The sequence below is a fragment of the Corvus moneduloides genome, chromosome 5 (assembly GCF_009650955.1).
Source record: "Corvus moneduloides isolate bCorMon1 chromosome 5, bCorMon1.pri, whole genome shotgun sequence".
Classification (NCBI taxonomy): domain Eukaryota; kingdom Metazoa; phylum Chordata; class Aves; order Passeriformes; family Corvidae; genus Corvus; species Corvus moneduloides.
This window is the reverse complement of record NC_045480.1, coordinates 43995188-44013128: the sequence shown is the minus strand read 5'-3', so window position 1 is coordinate 44013128 and position 17941 is coordinate 43995188. Positions and strand designations below refer to the sequence as shown.

The window sequence follows — 17941 nt, the reverse complement described above, 5'->3', positions numbered from 1 at the left end:
GAGCCGAGCAGTGCCGTGCCGTGCCGAGCTGAGCCGAGCAGTGCCGTGCCGTGCCGTGCCGAGCCGAGCCGAGCCGAGCCGTGCAGAGCCTGCGGCGGGATGGAGGAGCTCTACAGCAAGGCGGAGACCCTCGCCCTTCGGAGGAAGCACATCGGGTAGGGTCGGCGGCGGGGCCGGGAGAGGGGCAGAGGGGAGGAGGAGGAGGAGGAGGAAGGTCAGTCTCTAGTGAAAGCGCCCGTCCGGACCCGCTCGGCGCTGCCCCGGGGCTGCTAGTGCTGGGCAGCCCCTCCGGCCCCGCGGCGAGACCCAGCGGGGAGGGGGACATGGACACACAGAGGACCTGTCAGCCCTCTGGCTTGGGAAGTCTCGGGGCCAGCCGGCATTCCCTAGGCAGGTGGGGAATGCCGTCATTAAAACACTGCACATCAAACGCATCATTCACTTTTCCAACAGATCGAAGCAAGCAGCCAGAATGTGGTACCCAGGTGTATGTCTAAAATGTGGCTGTGCAGGGTTGGGGTTTTTTGTGCATGCACCTGCAAACCCGCCGTCTCTGTTGAATGAAGCTGTGGCTATTCCTTAACTGAGGGACATGCAGGAGGGCTGCCAGAGGTTGTGATCTGAGCAATAGTCCTGCCTGTGCATGTATCTGATCCCTCTGTATGGCAACGTTGGTTCATACATGATGAGCAGCTTTAATTATTTCTTCAGTGGATGTTGCCAAGTGAAAAGTAAGTCCAGGTTGTAAAAACAGATATATTTTGCTAATCGCTTCTTAAATGTGTAGCATATATAGAAAGCTTACTAAAAGTTCATAACAAAAGAATCATTAAAGTCATGGTCTCATAAAGAGAGAAAATCAACTGCTTTTTAGGGGCCAGCTCATTGTTAAGGGAGTCCTGCCTGAGCAAGGATTGTAGGATTGAGCAGTGCTGGGCAAACAAAAAAAAAACTTTCACAGAATGAACTGACAGGTTAGAGAAAGAAACCTGTGGTCAAGAAATGGCCAATGATGATGGACATTGCTTTCAAAGCATAGCAGAGAAATAGCTGAAGATGTCAGAAAAGAACTATGCAACAGGGCTAGAAGCTGTGAGAAAGAAAGCAAACTACTCAGTATCCAGGAGTCACATTCAGGCTTTACAAGTTCATAACCTCATATAACTATACCCAACAGTAATTCTCAGACTTACCTGGAAACAACTGTGTTTATCCAAAGTCATATAAACACCACTACAGTTCAGAAGACTTTCCTCCTGCTCAGTAATATCATTCAACATAATTACATAGTTGGCATATTCTCCAAGAGTGGGGGGAGGGAAAAAAAAAAAAAGAAAGAAAAAAAGTGTTTAAAGAGTACTTTGGTTAATTTTATAAGGAGCTTGAATTTTGCTGGAAGTCAGTGTGATTTAGATGCTTATAAAAAGCTGCTTTTAAAGGTTTTATCCAAAGCAGACAGGGTGAGAACGTGAGGTTTTTAGGACCTGCTCAGCACTTCTGAAGATAAAGCCTGCAAGGCATTATTGTTTTGTTCTTGACTGTGACCTCTATATGCTACAGTCATCCATTGCGTAATGATTTTTTGGCTATCGTGTAAAACAGTGCTTAACAGCTTACTTTAGTCCCAGTGAGTTACTTGGCCATAGATGTCTGTGAGGTATGTAAACAAACAGAACTATGGCCTAGGAACACAGCAGGACATATAAGGATCTGAAACGACGTGCAGACACTGCTCTCCCGTGAAATCAATTGCAGGCAGTCAAGCTTTGAGAACACCCTTATTAAAGACCAACTTCTGTTCCCATTGTGCCTGGGGAAATGCATGGCTTTTCACTGTGAGCAAGAGCCCCTGCTTGACCACCAGCTGAATGACTCACAAGCTCTTTGCAGAAGAGAAGAATCAACCCACTCAACACTCAAGGAGGGGGAAAAAATGAGAAAACTAAAATGGTGTTATATTTATTATGTTTTAGGTCTTCCTGCAAAGTTTTCTATGCCAAGGACCCTCTGAAGATAGTGCGTGCTCAGGGCCAATACATGTTTGATGAGAAAGGAGAGAAATACTTAGACTGCATCAACAATGTTGCACATGGTAAGCAGTTTGGCTTGTGAGACTGCTTCCATTCCTTAATTTCCAAGAGGGATCGGGACACATTTCTACCCAGTGATGATCACAGTGCTTCTCTGAACGTCCTTTTGTGGTTCAGTAATTGACTGCTTGCAAGTAATAACTAATTATTTTCTTCTTTAGTGGGCCACAGTCATCCGTATGTGATAAAGGCTGCAACAAAACAGATGGAACTGCTCAACACAAACTCCCGCTTCCTGCATGACAACCTTGTTCAGTATGCACAGCGTCTCACAGCCACCCTGCCTGAGAAACTCTCTGTTTGCTATTTTGTTAACTCTGGGTAGGTCTGAATTGTATTTTTTTATATGACTATTTTTAATGACTATTTTGCTCCTGTTTTAGATAGACACTCAATGCAGCTTGGTCTAAATCTTACTAAGTAGGACTTAGTAACATGCAACAAAAATATATCCAGCACTGATCAAAACTTACTTCCTATTTGTAGCCATCATATTTAGAGTGATGGCTCAAAACAAGAGAGCTAAAACATGAAACTAGCCTGCTGAATGCTATGCAAAAAAAGTTTGGGGAAAAAAGCAAGAGGAAATTAATTCTGCAAATCGATGAATGTTCTACACAAACTGATGAATGCCATCTGTAAATTGACAGATAACCTTGGAATCAAGTTAGTCTTCTTTGGGCAGTTCAGTAGTCTGCGGTCGCTTACATGTCCAGAGCAGACAACCTGCAGGGACATGCGAGCAGAGGGACTGTGACAGATCAGGCTGGAACCTTGAGTCTTCTTCCAGCGCGAAGATTTGTGATGTTGCAAGCACTGGGGAGAACAGAGTTGTGGAGTGTGGGAGATGGGACATTGCTTTTTGGGGGTTAGTGGCTACATTGTGTTCTCAGCTGCAAATTGGTCTCCTTTGTACCAAGGGGAGGTAAATATCTACAGGCAAACTGGGGGAGGGAAATAAAGCATCTCTTTGTTTGCTGTTTATACAAAGGGCTGTTTTTTCTTTGCTCCCTTACAGGGCACTTATAGTCTCAACCTTAGCATTGTAATCTGTAGAGTAACAGAGTCTGCTGTGCTGATTTATTATATCCGTGAGTCCTATGCCTTGTCATCTGTCAGAATACCCTTTTAGCTGGAAGCACTTCTTCGCTGTTATGCTGTTGTGTCTGTTACTATGCAGGTCTGAAGCAAATGATCTTGCTTTACGACTGGCTCGGCAGTACCGTGGGCACCAAGATGTGATCACCCTGGAAAAGTAAGTACGCAGAGTAGCTCGTGTGAACGCAGCCAGCAACTCCTGCCATTACTTCAGAAGCAGCTTTGCAGCAACCCCCTGCTGTTTGTACTCCACTGCCTGCTGAAAGAAAAGTTTTGTTGCTTTTGTCTTAGAACAGGTCAGGAAATCCCTTTTTCACATTTGGATAAACACAAATTTTGAAGATCTCTGAAAAATAAGCTTGTCGGTCACCCCAGAAGGTCAGTCACCTGTTAGAGGGCATTTCCCACAAAGATTCCCAAAGCAATTCAGGCCAGAGACTTAAATGCTGGTTTCAACAGCAGTGAGTGGTCTGGCTACTGGACTGCTGTAGAAAAGGGCTTTCTGTTTGTCACATGTTGCTGGACATGTTTCATTTTGCACAAACAAATATTCAGTGATCAAGAAGAAAGATCCTGTAGTTCTGCAGCAGTGCTGCAATGATGCTCAACTCTCCTCCACTGAACACAAGTACGCACACAAAACCAAGTGGCTGCAAAATCAGGAGCCATTGAGAGGGCTGACAGCCACAGGGTAGGTGGCCGACCACATTTCAGGGTTTTTCTATCCTAGATGCAGCTGTAGGTTTGGTGACATTGCTGTAGTACTGGATTTTCTTCTTAGATTGTGATTAGAAAGTCCAGACAGAGCAATTGCAAGGGCACATGTCTCTATCTGAACAGCACAAAGCTTGTTTGACTCAGCTGTGTTCAGACTCCTGTCAGCCATACGCTAACCTGTGTGTGTTCTGCTAAGAGATCGTGACACGTCTTTGATTTGGTTTGAGGTTCACTTCGCTTCAAGTTTAAAGCTGAACAAAAGTGTTTATTATTCTCTCAATAAAGATGCTACATGCTTTAGGCTCAAAAGGCTCTGGTTCCTCATTTCTAAATCAAATGGCCTCAGTAGTAGCCAGCTTTAGCATACTCTGCAGTATAAAACTTTTTTATTCAAACAATATCCTTTTCTTGACAGTGGCTTCTGTCAAACTCCCTCTCCTGCAGTGCCAGCAGGGCAAATAGTGGTGTGCCGCATAAGGTCCCCACTTCTCAATGCAATGCACACTCCTGAGAGTCTTCACAACCATGTTGGAGTCTAGCTTGCAAAGCTTGGGCTGGCCAGAGTGGGGCCCATGGGTCGGAAATGAAGGAGCTGGACCCACCCTTCAGCTCCAGGTAAAGCCGCTAGGGCAGCCACCTTGAAGTCAGTGCAGTCCAGGGGACATCATCTTAGTCCGTCCCCATGCTGGCACTTGATTTTATCCTGTTTCCACTCTTGCTAGTGAATTGAAGTCCACAGCAATTTCATATTGTCTTTGAGAGAAAGCCTGAGTAAATTAAATCAAGATCCCTTCACAAACAACGCTACTGTGTTGCAGATACAGTTGCTTATTCTGGATTATGTATAGGCACAGTTGTAAATTTAGCTCTCCTATACATTTGTTGAAAAGTGACTTGGATATTTAACACTCACACAGTGCTTACCATGGCCATGTTACATCTCTGATTGACATCAGTCCCTATAAATTTGATCAGCTGGGAAAGGACAGCAAGAAGGAGTATGTGCATGTGGTAAGTGTAGTTTTCGTTTTGGTTTGGGTTGGGTTTTTTTGGTCATTTTTTTTGCCTGTGATGCAGCATATTGAATTACCCACTTCTGGAGTAAATATACTTTCATTCTGTTTTGCTGATGCTAGTGTACATATGCTTGGCTGTTTTTCAGTGGAATAAATACAGCAAAATTGTTTGCCTTTGGATTTCTAAGCAGGTGTTCATCTGTGAGGCTGATTTCCTTAATTTTGCTACAGGTTTTCTTAGTCACTGCATTAGTTACACAGTTTGATGAAATTAGCCAATATCCATTGAGTTGGTTTGGCTAAAGATATGCAGGACTTGGAGTCTAGTTCCAAAAACTGGAAAGGCAGATTGCACAAGTTTACACAGATTTGGGTATAGGACTCATGGGTGTCTAAGGGAGTGTGATTTTTCACCTAAATTTGTGTATCTTAAAAAGACAAAGATTTTTCTCAGTCCAGAAATACACACCAAGCAGGCCTTTCCTATCTAGACCTCCTTGCGTTAACTGCACTGCTGAAGTTTTAAACCTTTTTAAACCACTTCCTTTCTCTTATTTACTGAACCTAACACCATTTGTAGAGGTTTGAATGTCCTACAGATTTGTACCATGACTAAAATGCTGGAAGGGAAGTGACAGACTGGAAAACCCCGCTCTCCAGTTGCAGAAATGAATCTTCTGCAAGAATCTGAAATAAGGTGGTGGATGGGTACTCATTATTGTGTCTTGAGGGAGAGGAAGGACAGTCTTGAAAGGTGGATGAGGTAGATGATGGTTTTTAACAACAGCTGCTTTCAGTAATATTGAACGCATGACAGGCCCAGATTGAGTTTAAGCTCCAGTAAGCATTTTTGCAATTCAAAGCAAACATCCAGGCTGTACTAACTCCTATCACCTATTTGTGTGGAAAGCCAATAAAGTGGAGCAATAGAAAAGAAAGTAAATGTTTCACAGAAGGATGGCCTTTATAAAAACAAATAAATAAATTGGTCTTTTCAGGCTCCTTCTCCAGATATCTACAGAGGGAAATATAGGGAAGACCACCCAGATCCAGCAAGTGCTTATGCTGAAGAGGTGAAAAAGATTATTGAAGAAACACAGAAGAATGGACGCAAGGTGTGTGTTTTGTGCTCTGGAAATGCAGAGGCTTCATCTATTTGTTATGGCATGGGGGCATGTAACAGGCAACTAAGGACTTGTTTCTTTCCCAATTTCATGTGCTTCCCTCTCCCTTCATTTTTCTGCGATGGGTTCTGTGTTCAAAATGGGCCATTTTTCTACCTGATGCTCTTATCATAATTTTTCTAGGCATCAATGAAAGGATCAATTACACAGTTTTATATAAGCAGATACAATCGAAGCTGTTAAATTTCCTATTTTATGCATTGACTCGGTAGATTGTAAATATCATAGGGAAAGGTTTGAGGTCAGCTGAGAAACTACATCACAAATTCTAGTAAGCATGTATAAAAAATTCCAGGACATGGAGAAAATGTATTGGTTAAAATCTTGACACTGCATTTCTGAGCCTATTTACTTAAGATAACTTCAAAGTCATATAAAAAGGTGAAACTTTCAATCATACACAGTATGACCTTGACAAAACCAGAAAATTTCTGAACAGGGGTACCTAAAATGTGTGTTAATCTTTTATATGATGGCATTAGTGTGTTGAGACTTGTAGGGCTTGGTCCAAAACCTGCTGAAGTCCCAGAAGACTTCAGCAGAGACTGGAACATGTTCCCTTTTAGTCCAATGGACTTACATCACCCTTCTTTTAGTTTCTTCATCAATTTTTTTTTTATTCTCTACTAACGGATAGTTTTGTTTTTTCTTCCCTTGTTTCCTTTCTTTTGCATATTTCTTAGGTTTTGGTGACATAGACCTGTGGCAGGACAAGTTGTGCTAAAGGCTAAGCCTCACATGCTATGGGACGCTTCGTACTCTTTGGCCGTATACTCAAATGTAGTGTACGGTTCTTTACACGTTACTGCTCGGCCTTGTTTCCAGGAAGACTGCACCAGCACAGAGACCTCTTGATGCTCAGGGAGGGGTTCACAAGTGGTGTGGGGATGCAATCCCTTAAATAGCAGACTTATGCTGAGACCTTGGGGTAATATCGTATCTCTGCTGCATAGACCTCTGCTGTTGACAAGAAACGAATTTTGATGTTCCAGTGTGTCTGATCTGCTGCTCTTACACTTCCTGACTTGAAATAACTTTCTTTTTCATTCCTAGCAACTGGAATTATTTCATCTGTAGAATTTTTCTCTTCTTTTGTCAAGTGCCTCGTGCTGACATTTTATTTGCATAGTTATTTGCATTAGGCAGGGGTGCCCAAAGGCTAGCCACAGGTCATCTTACGGTTCAACTTCTACCCACCTCTGCCTGGTGTTCTGGATTCAACAAAAAAACCACATATACCTGCAAGCTTTATTAACTTCTTAGGTAAAATGGCACCCACTGTTGTGTGTCTCCTGTAAACTAACATTTGTAAATAAATTTATGTAGCTCCCAGGAGCGTAATTCAACATCCACTGACACCGGGGAAGTGTCATCCAATTCCACAGCTATGGGACAAGGGCTTAATGGAGGTCCATGCATTCCCATCAGGCTGCAAAGGTGGCCCTGGCTACTGCAAATTTGGGCACTCCTGATTACAAAGTGAATAAATCCTTTAGCCATAGCTGTTTTCAAGAGCTCTCAGTTGTCCAGCCCATTGCGTGATTAAATAAAGGCCCACATTTAAACATTTATTTCTAGAGTGTTAGATATCTGTGCCAAGGCCAAGTAGATGAACACAGCTCTCACATGAGTTTGTCTCTTGTAGATTGCTGCCTTCATAGCTGAATCCATGCAGAGCTGTGGAGGCCAAGTAATTCCACCTGTGGGCTATTTCCAGAAAGTGGCAGAGTACGTACAGCACTTCATAAGGGCATAAACGGGAAAATTAACCAAAGAAACAGCTTTTTTCAGTATAGACTTATCTAATCAATTCAGCTGTTAACCTTTCCTGTTCTTGGCTATCTGTGGTTCATTTGTACTTACTGAAGAGTATGATTTCAGTTCAATTTTTTTTATGGAATATCAGCTAGTTTTTTTAGGTAGATAATTGCCATTCTTTACTTATCTTTAATCCTCAGCCGTAAATTTGATGGAAGATGCAGTTAAACCAGTTATAATCCTGCAGTACCATTGCAGTACTCCCATTTGACATTAAAATGTCAAAATTTTTCCTTAACATGTAGCACACTAAAAATTTCATAGCTATAAAATAGCTATAACTGTATTCTTTCTTTTTTTATTGACTTGGCCTCACACTGCAGAATTTCTGTGATGCAGACTGCCTTGTCCTTTATTGCCTAGCCGTGTTCTGCAGCACTAGACTTTCAAACTATTGTGTTTGTTTCCAGGTATGTGCATGCCGTGGGTGGAGTGTTCATAGCTGATGAGGTCCAGGTTGGCTTTGGCAGAGTTGGGAAGCATTTTTGGGCATTCCAGCTGCAAGGTGAAGACTTTGTGCCTGACATTGTCACCATGGGAAAGCCCATTGGCAATGGACACCCTATGTCTTGTGTAGTCACAACAAGGGAAATTGCTGAAGGTTTTGGTGCTTCTGGACTGGAGTATTTCAATACAGTAAGTTCATAGGTGAAGCTTTGCCTTTTTTTTTTCTTTCGGTGAGCATTTGGCAGTTGGAAGTTTTCCAGGTGATCCAGATAACATCTGCATCCATCACTGCATCACACTACTGAGAGCTCGAGTCAACCACAGTCTAATATCTAAAAGCAAGTGAAGAGGCTTTGAAATATGCTCTGTATCAAGTGGTACATCATCACATGGACCAGCACAAGCTCTCTGGCAGGTCATGCATCTTAGCTCACATCCATACAGATAAATTCTTGCTTAGGTCTCTTTCCCTCTCTCCCTCTGAAATGTTGATCATGTAAAATTTCATTTTCTAGGATAGGCTGTGGTGGTGGAGATCATGCCCTGGCAGACTTTGCTCTGCAGCTGATACCTAACAAAACAGTGACCCTTTAGGAAACATTTCATCTGTGTGCAATGCCACAGAGGTTCAGTCATCTCATTTACTGAGCCCTCTTTCTGCTCCTGTGACTCAGCCTTCTTCCCAGCTACCACAAATTCCCCTGTTTTTAATGGAGTTTACACTCTCTGGTTCAAAATATATAAAATCTGTCATCCACTTGCTCTTCCCAGGAGCATTTTGCCTGCAATCAGCTGAATGCTTCAGTCCTGAAATTTTCAAACTACTGCAACCTGAAGCTAAGGAAGAGGGAGCCCTTCCCTTTCCCAAGTGTAGGGGACAGTGTTCCACAGCCTGAATGGCACAAAATCCCCACCTTTTCAAGCTTTTCCTCATGACATGCCAAGCAGAAGAGGGCAAGTGAAAGCAACATGGATAGAAACAGAAGAATGTTTTGTTATGATGGGTTTTGATTTTGATGACATGTTTTGTTTTGCCTTTGCTATCAGTTTGGAGGCAATCCAGTGTCTTGTGCCATTGGCTTGGCTGTGCTGGATGTAATAGAGAAAGAAGATCTCCAAGGAAATGCCACACGTGTAGGAAATTATCTCCTGGAGTTGCTGGCTGAGCAAAAAGAGAAACATCCCTTAGTGGGAGATATCAGGTGGGTGCATTACAGCAATGTAATTCTTTCAGAGAAGAAAGTAACTATGCTAGAAAAAGCAACAAACTTGGTGTGAGTGGAAACATGTCATGATTTTGCTACACCTCTCTCTTAAAATGGACTACCCAAAACTGGTATTGTAAGGCAATACTTTTTTAAAAAAAAGTTGTCCATCCATCTGCTTAATTAGTTACAAGCATAGCCACTAGAAAAGTTCTGGGAGAGTAGGAGAAAGAGCCATCCACATGCACTAAGTTGTCCGCACACCGCTGTAATCATGCAGACCTTGTTCAAATCTCTGGTCCAGTTCCTTGTGAGACGTTACTATGGATTTTCCTCATCTCGTGTTACTACCATGGATAATTGCCTTCAAGTTTTTTGGGGGGAAAGGGTTGGGTTGTGGGGTTTTTATACTTCTTTTTTTTCATTATTTGTCTCCCTGGCTTGAGATTTTCAGGATAAGAATGAAAGAAAATTATTCTGTCATTCTTATCTGGCCATATAGCTTTAATGAGCCAGGTAAATTTATTTATCCAGAAATATCTATTATCCCATTTGATTGTGTGAAGTCGCCAAAAGATGACCAAAGACGAAGTCTCCTCTCTCACGCTCCTTCCCCTATTTGTCCTCCAGGGAAGGGAATTACAGTGTTAGAAGCAGGTATTGCGTTTGCAGCAGAAGGCTTGGGTTACTGACACTGGATTTCACTTGCCTGTACTTTTCTTTTCTACTCCAGGGGTGTTGGATTGTTTGTTGGAGTGGATCTGGTGAAAGATAAGCAAAAGCGAACACCAGCCACAGCTGAAGCCCTTCATCTTATTTACAAGTAAGTAGTTCTTAAAAACTGTGTGCAGTGATCAAACCCTCCTAATATTCTCCAGCAGCTAGTCATTAATTTAATTTTAGATTTGTGTAGTTTTTGGTAACATAGTACTTAAAAAAGAAAACTTTCAACATCTGTCTCAGCCTGAAGGAAGTGACAGGACACAACATAGTTTTATATCTGTCTAACACAGGTGTTCCCTCTTACCACAGACTCAAAGAGCATCAAATCCTTCTTAGTGCAGATGGACCCTACAGAAACATTTTAAAATTTAAACCACCAATGTGTTTAACAATGGAAGACGCGAAACACGCAGTGGAGACAATTGATGCACTTCTTACAGGTATGTGTGTCTTAGGGCTCAAAGGAATACTCTTCTTTGTTCATTTCCCAATGAAACACCATCATAGCCTAGGCCATTACATGCAAGGGAAAGTAATCAACTGCATTTCTTACCACTCATCAAACTGCTGTTCTTAATGACAATTATTATAAATAAATACAAAGCCCCATATGTACTTCATCCAAACTTTTAGGCAAAATCCTGCTCTTGAGCCATTCTCTCACAGACTCAGTGTTATTTCTGGTCACATATGCTGTTTGTTAAGGAGTGAATATGTTAATTCAGCACAGGCCTGAAACACACTGCAGATACACTGGTGTAACTTTCCATAATGTGCTCTACCTTTTCTTTTTTTTCTTTTTGTTTGTTTTTTAACTAGTGTACTGGAACGTGATTGTCTCACTCAAATTTAGCCTGAAGGTTTTCAGGCTCTATTTGTCTTTTACCTGAGAACCAACCCAGGGGAAAATAACTTCACTTATACTGTTAGTATAAGGGCTCTTGGAGCCTGTTATACATGAAATGCTCCCATCTTCTGAGAATATAACAACTAAAGTGAAACTTCGGTGAACCTGCTGGACAAAGGCAGAATTCTGCTCTGAAAGGTCTCTCTGATACCCCTGTGCTACAGTCAAATTCTTAATTTTATTCTGTTCTCTAAATACCCCCAAGCTATACAGTACTGATAGATTAATCACATTGCCTCGAAAAATGTTTTAGGAAGTATTCATCACTCTTCAGTTTTTCTTCTGTGTGATAAATGCCCAGAGGAATAGCTGATTGATATACTTCAGCCAGCTACTAAATATGCTTACTTACCACCCCCCCTCCTTCTTTTTAATTTAATTATTTTATTACTTTTTTTTCAGAAATGGAAGAGGCCACTGGAATGAAGACAGAAAATAATGCATCTACAAATGTACAGTGTAAAAGAAAAGTATGTTTTAAATTTTTTTTAGCTCTTTTTCAGATAGGTGTTCGGCAAAGCAAGTATAAATTACTTTGGTAGGGCATGCCTTCATTTTGGGTAGCGTGAGCAGCTCTGTGCCTTGCAACTGAGTTCAGAGAGTAACTCGCTACTAGAAACCTGAGAGGATTTACCCTGTCTCACTGGGGCAAATCTAAAAAGAGCTGAGTAATCCAGACCTACAGCATGTTATAGGCAAGCCCCTCACCTTATCTGCCTGTGTGCAAACAAGACCAACCAGACTTTGGGCTGCACAAAGTCATGAGCCCAGCAGTCAGCAACTACTGGTTCTTGGTATTACATGCTACTGAAAGATATTTGGCTTTCTAAGCCAGCCTGCAGCCTGGAAGGTGTCCAGGTTTTCAGAGAGTTCCAAGGGTTTTGTTTCTACCACAGCTCCTTGAGTATGAATGGCTGACATGCATCCAAATTAGGACTTTTTAGGTTGCAGCTCCAGCTTTGTATAAATCACATATGATTTCTCACACCCTTAAAAACATGTCACCCTCTATACAGGAAAGCTTGCTCAACTGCCCTTTGGTGGGTTTTGGTGGTGCTGTGGGGGTGGGAATGCAGTAGCTCCGCTGCCTAGGGGTGTAGTAATTAAGCAGAGACCTGATGAGTTATTTGCTATATACCTAGATTTTACTAGGTTTGGAGTGCAAGCCTACTCTTACAGACATTTATACACAATCAGTTCAGTTTCTTTCAGAACTAAGAAGTTGTGGCACTAATAGAAAGTCAGGCAGAGCTACCTAATGGGAACCAGGTCCAGTGGCTGCCTGGTGGAAGATGTACACATGCCTCCACTGACATCTCCTTTCTGTTTCAGACAACTGAAGAGAGTTCTCCACAAGAAGGTGCAAGTGAAAGCATCGGCCACATGAATGGAGCTGCCTGCCGACAAGAAAATGGGATTTATTCAAAAAAACGCTCAGTGCCAAGTAAAAGAATAAGAACATGAAGAGGGAAAGTTTCTTCATTTGGTTTGAATTTGTGTCCGTCTTGCTTTTGAGATGAAGAGTGCAATAGTCTGAGTCCTAGGATCTGTTTGAGGCCTAGTCATGCCTTCCATAAACTGGCTGAATTCCTATTAGCTTCAGTAGGTTTAAAATACTTTTTCAGATACATGAGAATTGTGCCATGTGGCTTGAAATCTAGATGTGACAGAATGGACAAGTGATACAAAAATACCTTGGTGCTAGTGGCAGGCATGACCTAGGTACACAGACTTGGTGAAAACTGCAGATTTACCCATATTACGCAGAATCTGATTTGCTTAACTGCCATAAAGCAAATGCCAATCCTATTGAGTTTAAAAATATATGCCTAACATGCTAGTTATACAATATTTTAAATTTCAATATGTAATATTGAGATGTTAATTACTTCCCATGTTTTAATGGCTGAATTCACTAAACAATGCTTGAGAAAGAAATTCTTATTATCTTCTAGTGTAACTTAGGTCCTATGGACCATATTCCCCGCTGATGTAAATTGGAGTAGCTTTGCTAATGTCAGCAATGCTGTATTAAGAGTCTACCACTCTAAGTGTAGAGACACAATGTCTATGCAGGGCACTCTCACTATAAATTCAAAGAAAATGAGGAATCTAATTTTCTATGAATAAAGTGACTTTTATAAATATTTATATAGAGTAAGATTTTAAATTCTTTTTTCCAGAAGTGTATAGATTGAATCCTATGAGTCTACAAAATATGGACGTAAAGTATATATAATTTCAAACACACTGATTGATTGAATTTAACCTGAAGGTCTCTCAAAAAGAGGTTCCCAGGGACAGCTCAGCTTGCATTCCCATGGATTTTAGTTGCTTTGAGAGTTGTGGGAGTTACTACCTGATCCTGTCAAAGCAGTGCTGGTACTTTTTGTCAGTGGTGATGAAGAGTTGCACACCAGTCGCATGGGATCCTGACCCATAAATGCTAACACTGGGTAGGTTACTAAAAGGAGAGGACCACTGTATAAACCATGCATGCAACCAGTGCCTATCTGTGCTGTAGATACTTCAGACTGACTTGCCTCGTTGTCAGTGCTAAATTTCAGTGGCAGCATACAAGCCCTGCTTTTCTTTCTTAGTACATGCACAATTCCATGCCGTGGAGGACACTGAGGGCTTTCCAAATAATTTGTACTTCAGAAAAAAATACAAAATGTATTTATTTCCTCTTCAATGTTAATACCCTACATTCTGCTGTTTCCTAATTGCTGCTAATGATCCTACTGATATGACTGAAAATTTAGCACTTTATCTAATTTCATTTCCACAATTTGCTACATTAATATTGATGTTTCTGGTGTAACGCTTTCCAACATCCTCAAGCTGGCTTATTTTCTGTTTCATGATCCTTGAATAATTCATCCATAAAAATAAATCTCTTGTTTATAATGACGATGGGTGGTAGGTTTTTTTGTTGTTGTTGTTTTTGGTTTTTTTTTTTATTTTATTCTTCAGTAATGCCTATTTGCTGAGGGAAGTAACTTCAGTTTTAGCTGGAGGTTGTCCCCATGCCAAAGCAGAACTGACTAGGCTGTGTTTCCCTGAGGCACTCAGCTGTTGGCAGCTCTTACCCTTAAGCCAAATGTTGCCTCAGCTGCCACAGTTCATTCCCTGCTAACTGTTCACCAGGAAGGACACCACAGGTCTTTTCCAAAATGAAACTACACAGAGAACTAAGTGAACCTAATTTAAAGGTACAGTTTAAGTCACTCTGTGTATGGAGTGCCACTTCTTACATTACACCTCATCCACTGTGTGCAGCAACAAGCAAGCAAATACTTGTGTGATATATTAGAAAGCTTAAGCTCAAAGGCACAGAGCCCACCAGTCTGTACTATGACACCAGCTGTTGTGGCAGGTCATTAATATTTAATTTTCAAAAGTACGTCAAAGAAATAGACTTAAAAATTCCAATTAGCCTAAATCTGAGGTGGGGGTGGGGGGAGTGGTTTGAAGATTGCAGCCCCGTAAGCACAAGGGGCCTGTGCCTCCCTACTTCTCCCTGTACCTGTGCCTTGGTTTTGCTCAAAATATTTGGAACAACTATTGGTGCAATTCACTTGTGTTTTTCACCCAGCTTCTGCTTCACAAGTCAGAAAGTTCTCTACCTGTTGGTTCTGCTTATTTTGCAAAGTGCAGATTACCTAGAAAAACTGAGTGTTCTATTTTCTTTAAACAAGAGAGGATATCACTCCTATGATGCACACTAAAAAGAGCCACTATCATTTAAATGGAGGAACAAATCCAACAGTTATCGTTCCAGTAGCTGAGCTGGATCTGCTGGACTTACTATTACTACATCAGTGTTCCAACTCTATCTCAGCTGCAAGATTATGCACATTCCCTACTGCGAAGGCCTTACTAATTAAAAGAGCCTGACTAAAGGATGAGAGAGTGGAAGCAGAAATAATTAAGGCTAAACACAGGGACCACAGTTCCAGTCAGCTGAACTGATCAAATATATTCCCTTCACTAAACAGGCAAGGCTTTTTTCCCCTTTCTGACTCCATTTCGCTTTTTCTTCTTTCTACCTCTCCTGTATTGGCTGTGCAAGTCCTGGTTTTAGCCATGTAATTCAACCTCCACCCTAGTCCTTCCAATCATCAGACATCTCCATAAGCCAGTTCCACTCACTAACCTTGCAGAATAAAAAAAACACCACACCTTTTCCCCCCAGGTTTTCTGCAAGGCTAAGGAACAGGCTCATGCAGGAGTAAGAGACGGTGGAGTGAGGGAAAGGCAGGAATCCATCCCAAGTGGGCATCACGCTGGAGTTTGTTACTTGTATCTTCACTCTAGGTCATCATCCTACTGGAATCTCAATCAAGAAAATTTTATTGCATTCTCATAGTTTGTCACTGTTTTTGTCACTTTTTATATTGCACATTTATACTTTAAAACAAACAGACCAGTTAGAACAAGGGAACAAGAAAGGACAGTGCTTGCTGCAAATACTGATGAAAATGTGACACTGAGAGTCTGAATCCACTGCCAGTTAATTCTGCTGCAGAAAAGAAAGCAGGACTGAGACTCTGTGGAGTCAGGAAGCTGTGCCTTAGACAGCACTGTTCTGGAGACAAGAATCAGCATCCAAAGTTGCCATGTCAGCACAACACTGCAGAACTGCCAGGGAAGCAGAGTATGCCACACGTCCTCATCTGGGGAGAAAAGGCTCAGTCTTACCTCTATAAAACATTGCAATGGGACTACAATGAATAGAAGAATTATGCAGGGGTATTATATTTTGTCTGTTGCTTTTCAGATGAATGGTTTCTTAGACATACAACAGCCTCTTCTCAGATAATACATTTATAACCTTCACAACAGTTAAGCTTGGTGGCTGGGAAATAACAGACAGCCCCAACACATCAAGATCCAGAAAAGTCCCCACACTCACATCCAGAAGCAGCAAGCTCTGATTATATCTCATAAAATAAGGGAGGTAAAGGAAGGGGATCAAGGGACAAGCCTGAAAAACTTATTTTACATGTGTCATCACAATGCACAAGGTGTTTTTATTTAAAAAAATAATAGAGACAAAAAATTCATTTTTAATATGGTAGAAGTCTGGGTCAAATGTCTGACTGGGGCAAAAAAACTTCAGCACCAACATGCAAAAAATCACACCTAAAAGAAGTCAAAAACACCTATCATAAAAATATAACTAAGTGGATGCCTCTTGTAAAATGAATTTGTACAGGTATGTCTTGGACAGTAAGCCCCCAGTGCTGCAGCTACTCTAAGCTAAGAGCTGAAAAAACCAGAATGTGATAAAGAAGAAGCAATTGGTAATATGCTAGACAAGACCAAGTAAGGCACTGGGATGTACAGTTATGTACTGGGTATACACACTAAAGCATATTGTAGCTGCATCTTTGACCTGCCTCTGTGGGCTTTTTCTCCATTTAATAAAATAACTTTGAAAAATACCGAGTGACTTATACTTGCAAGCAGGGAAAATTAGCTCATAGCAGCAGAAAGGTTGGTTTAATTTTCCAGGTTTCTCAGTGATGACTTGAGCAGGTGTTGTAGTAGTGTCTCTTTTCACCCTGGACCTGGCCTGTGCTGCTGCCAGAAGGATTATGCAAGGAAACACAATGCCAAATGACTGTGACAGAATTTCCCTATCTCTGCTATCCACATACATTTGTATTTTCCTACCTGGAACATTTGATTTTTTTGGTGCCTGTGGTTCAGCAGAAAAGCTGAATTAGAAAAGGCAAGTTTTATCTTTGCATTTCCTACTGACTTGTTGTATGCCTGGACTGTGTCATGTTGTCTCTGTAGGCCTCAGCTTCCAGAGATGCAGTGTATCTCACAAAGGCCAGGAGAGACAACTCTGCAGAGGAAGACTCTTCATGCTGATATTTCATAAGGAAAAGCATTTGGGCCTAAATGAAAACCCCAGATACAAAGCACCAAATCTTTAAAGCCTTCACTGAGCTTTGCAGCTCAAGACCAATGTGCACTAAACAAAATGGTCTTCAGTCTCTCCCACCTCTCCTCACAGTCATTCATATGTCTTAGGTAAACACTGCTCCAATATCACAATGACATACATTTACAACAATATGGAATTTAAAATTAAATTAAAGGAAGGGGAAGGGGAAGAACATGAAAAAGTGTGTTTTGGCACAGCACTGAGGACTGCTAAAAGTCTTTAATAATCAACAAGGCAGAAAGTCTTGGGGTAACATGAAAACCTGGAAAGGATTCCTGGCTTCAGCCTATCATTGATCCATTACATGGCTCAGATAGTGACTTAACATCTTTATGTCTCTATTTACTTCCACATATAAGAGCAGCTGTAATAACCTTTATTATGGTTTGTAAAGGTTAATCACCCTATCAGGAACAATACTGATGATACAGGAATGCAAGACCCAAGGTAGAGCTAGCTCAATTTACTTATTTGCAGTTACCTCATTTTATTCCTTACTTGCCTGTGGTTTTGTCAAGGAATAAACCCCTATAATCAGCAGTATATAATCAGAGACTGATTATGTTAAATATCAGGAAGCAATGAAAAGACACAACCATAGAACCACAGTGACACAAGTAATCTGGCTAGCATCTCCAAGGAAGCTTAAAGGTCTGTAAATACATTTTCAGTTGCCACAAGGCACTTCTTTAAACAAATAGAAAGCTTTCGGTGTCCATTCCTTAGTTTCTTCATTCTAGTCACAAAATAAGGCATGAAAGGAGTTCATCTGGA

The 17941-nt window shown here is 41.3% G+C and overlaps 1 protein-coding gene across 1 annotated transcript; it reads left to right on the top strand.

Annotated features, from left to right (window-relative positions):
- Positions 1-14118, top strand: ETNPPL (ethanolamine-phosphate phospho-lyase). Its single transcript, XM_032108066.1, has 13 exons — positions 1-155; positions 1974-2092; positions 2252-2411; positions 3271-3345; positions 4823-4916; positions 5920-6036; positions 7751-7833; positions 8334-8559; positions 9418-9572; positions 10309-10398; positions 10608-10738; positions 11608-11675; positions 12538-14118. The coding sequence occupies exons 1-13, from the start codon at positions 100-102 to the stop codon at positions 12667-12669; spliced, it is 1506 nt and encodes a 501-aa protein (XP_031963957.1). The 5' UTR covers positions 1-99; the 3' UTR covers positions 12670-14118.
- Positions 14119-17941: the final 3823 nt, after the last annotated feature.

Bases quoted from the DNA above. Each gene is read 5' to 3' on its own strand.
- ETNPPL (XM_032108066.1), top strand. From the start codon at position 100: ATGGAGGAGCTCTACAGCAAGGCGGAGACCCTCGCCCTTCGGAGGAAG. The intron at 8,560-9,417 runs GTAAGTTCATAG...CTTTGCTATCAG, and splicing joins GACTGGAGTATTTCAATACA to TTTGGAGGCAATCCAGTGTC. The intron at 11,676-12,537 runs GTATGTTTTAAA...TTTCTGTTTCAG, and splicing joins ATGTACAGTGTAAAAGAAAA to ACAACTGAAGAGAGTTCTCC.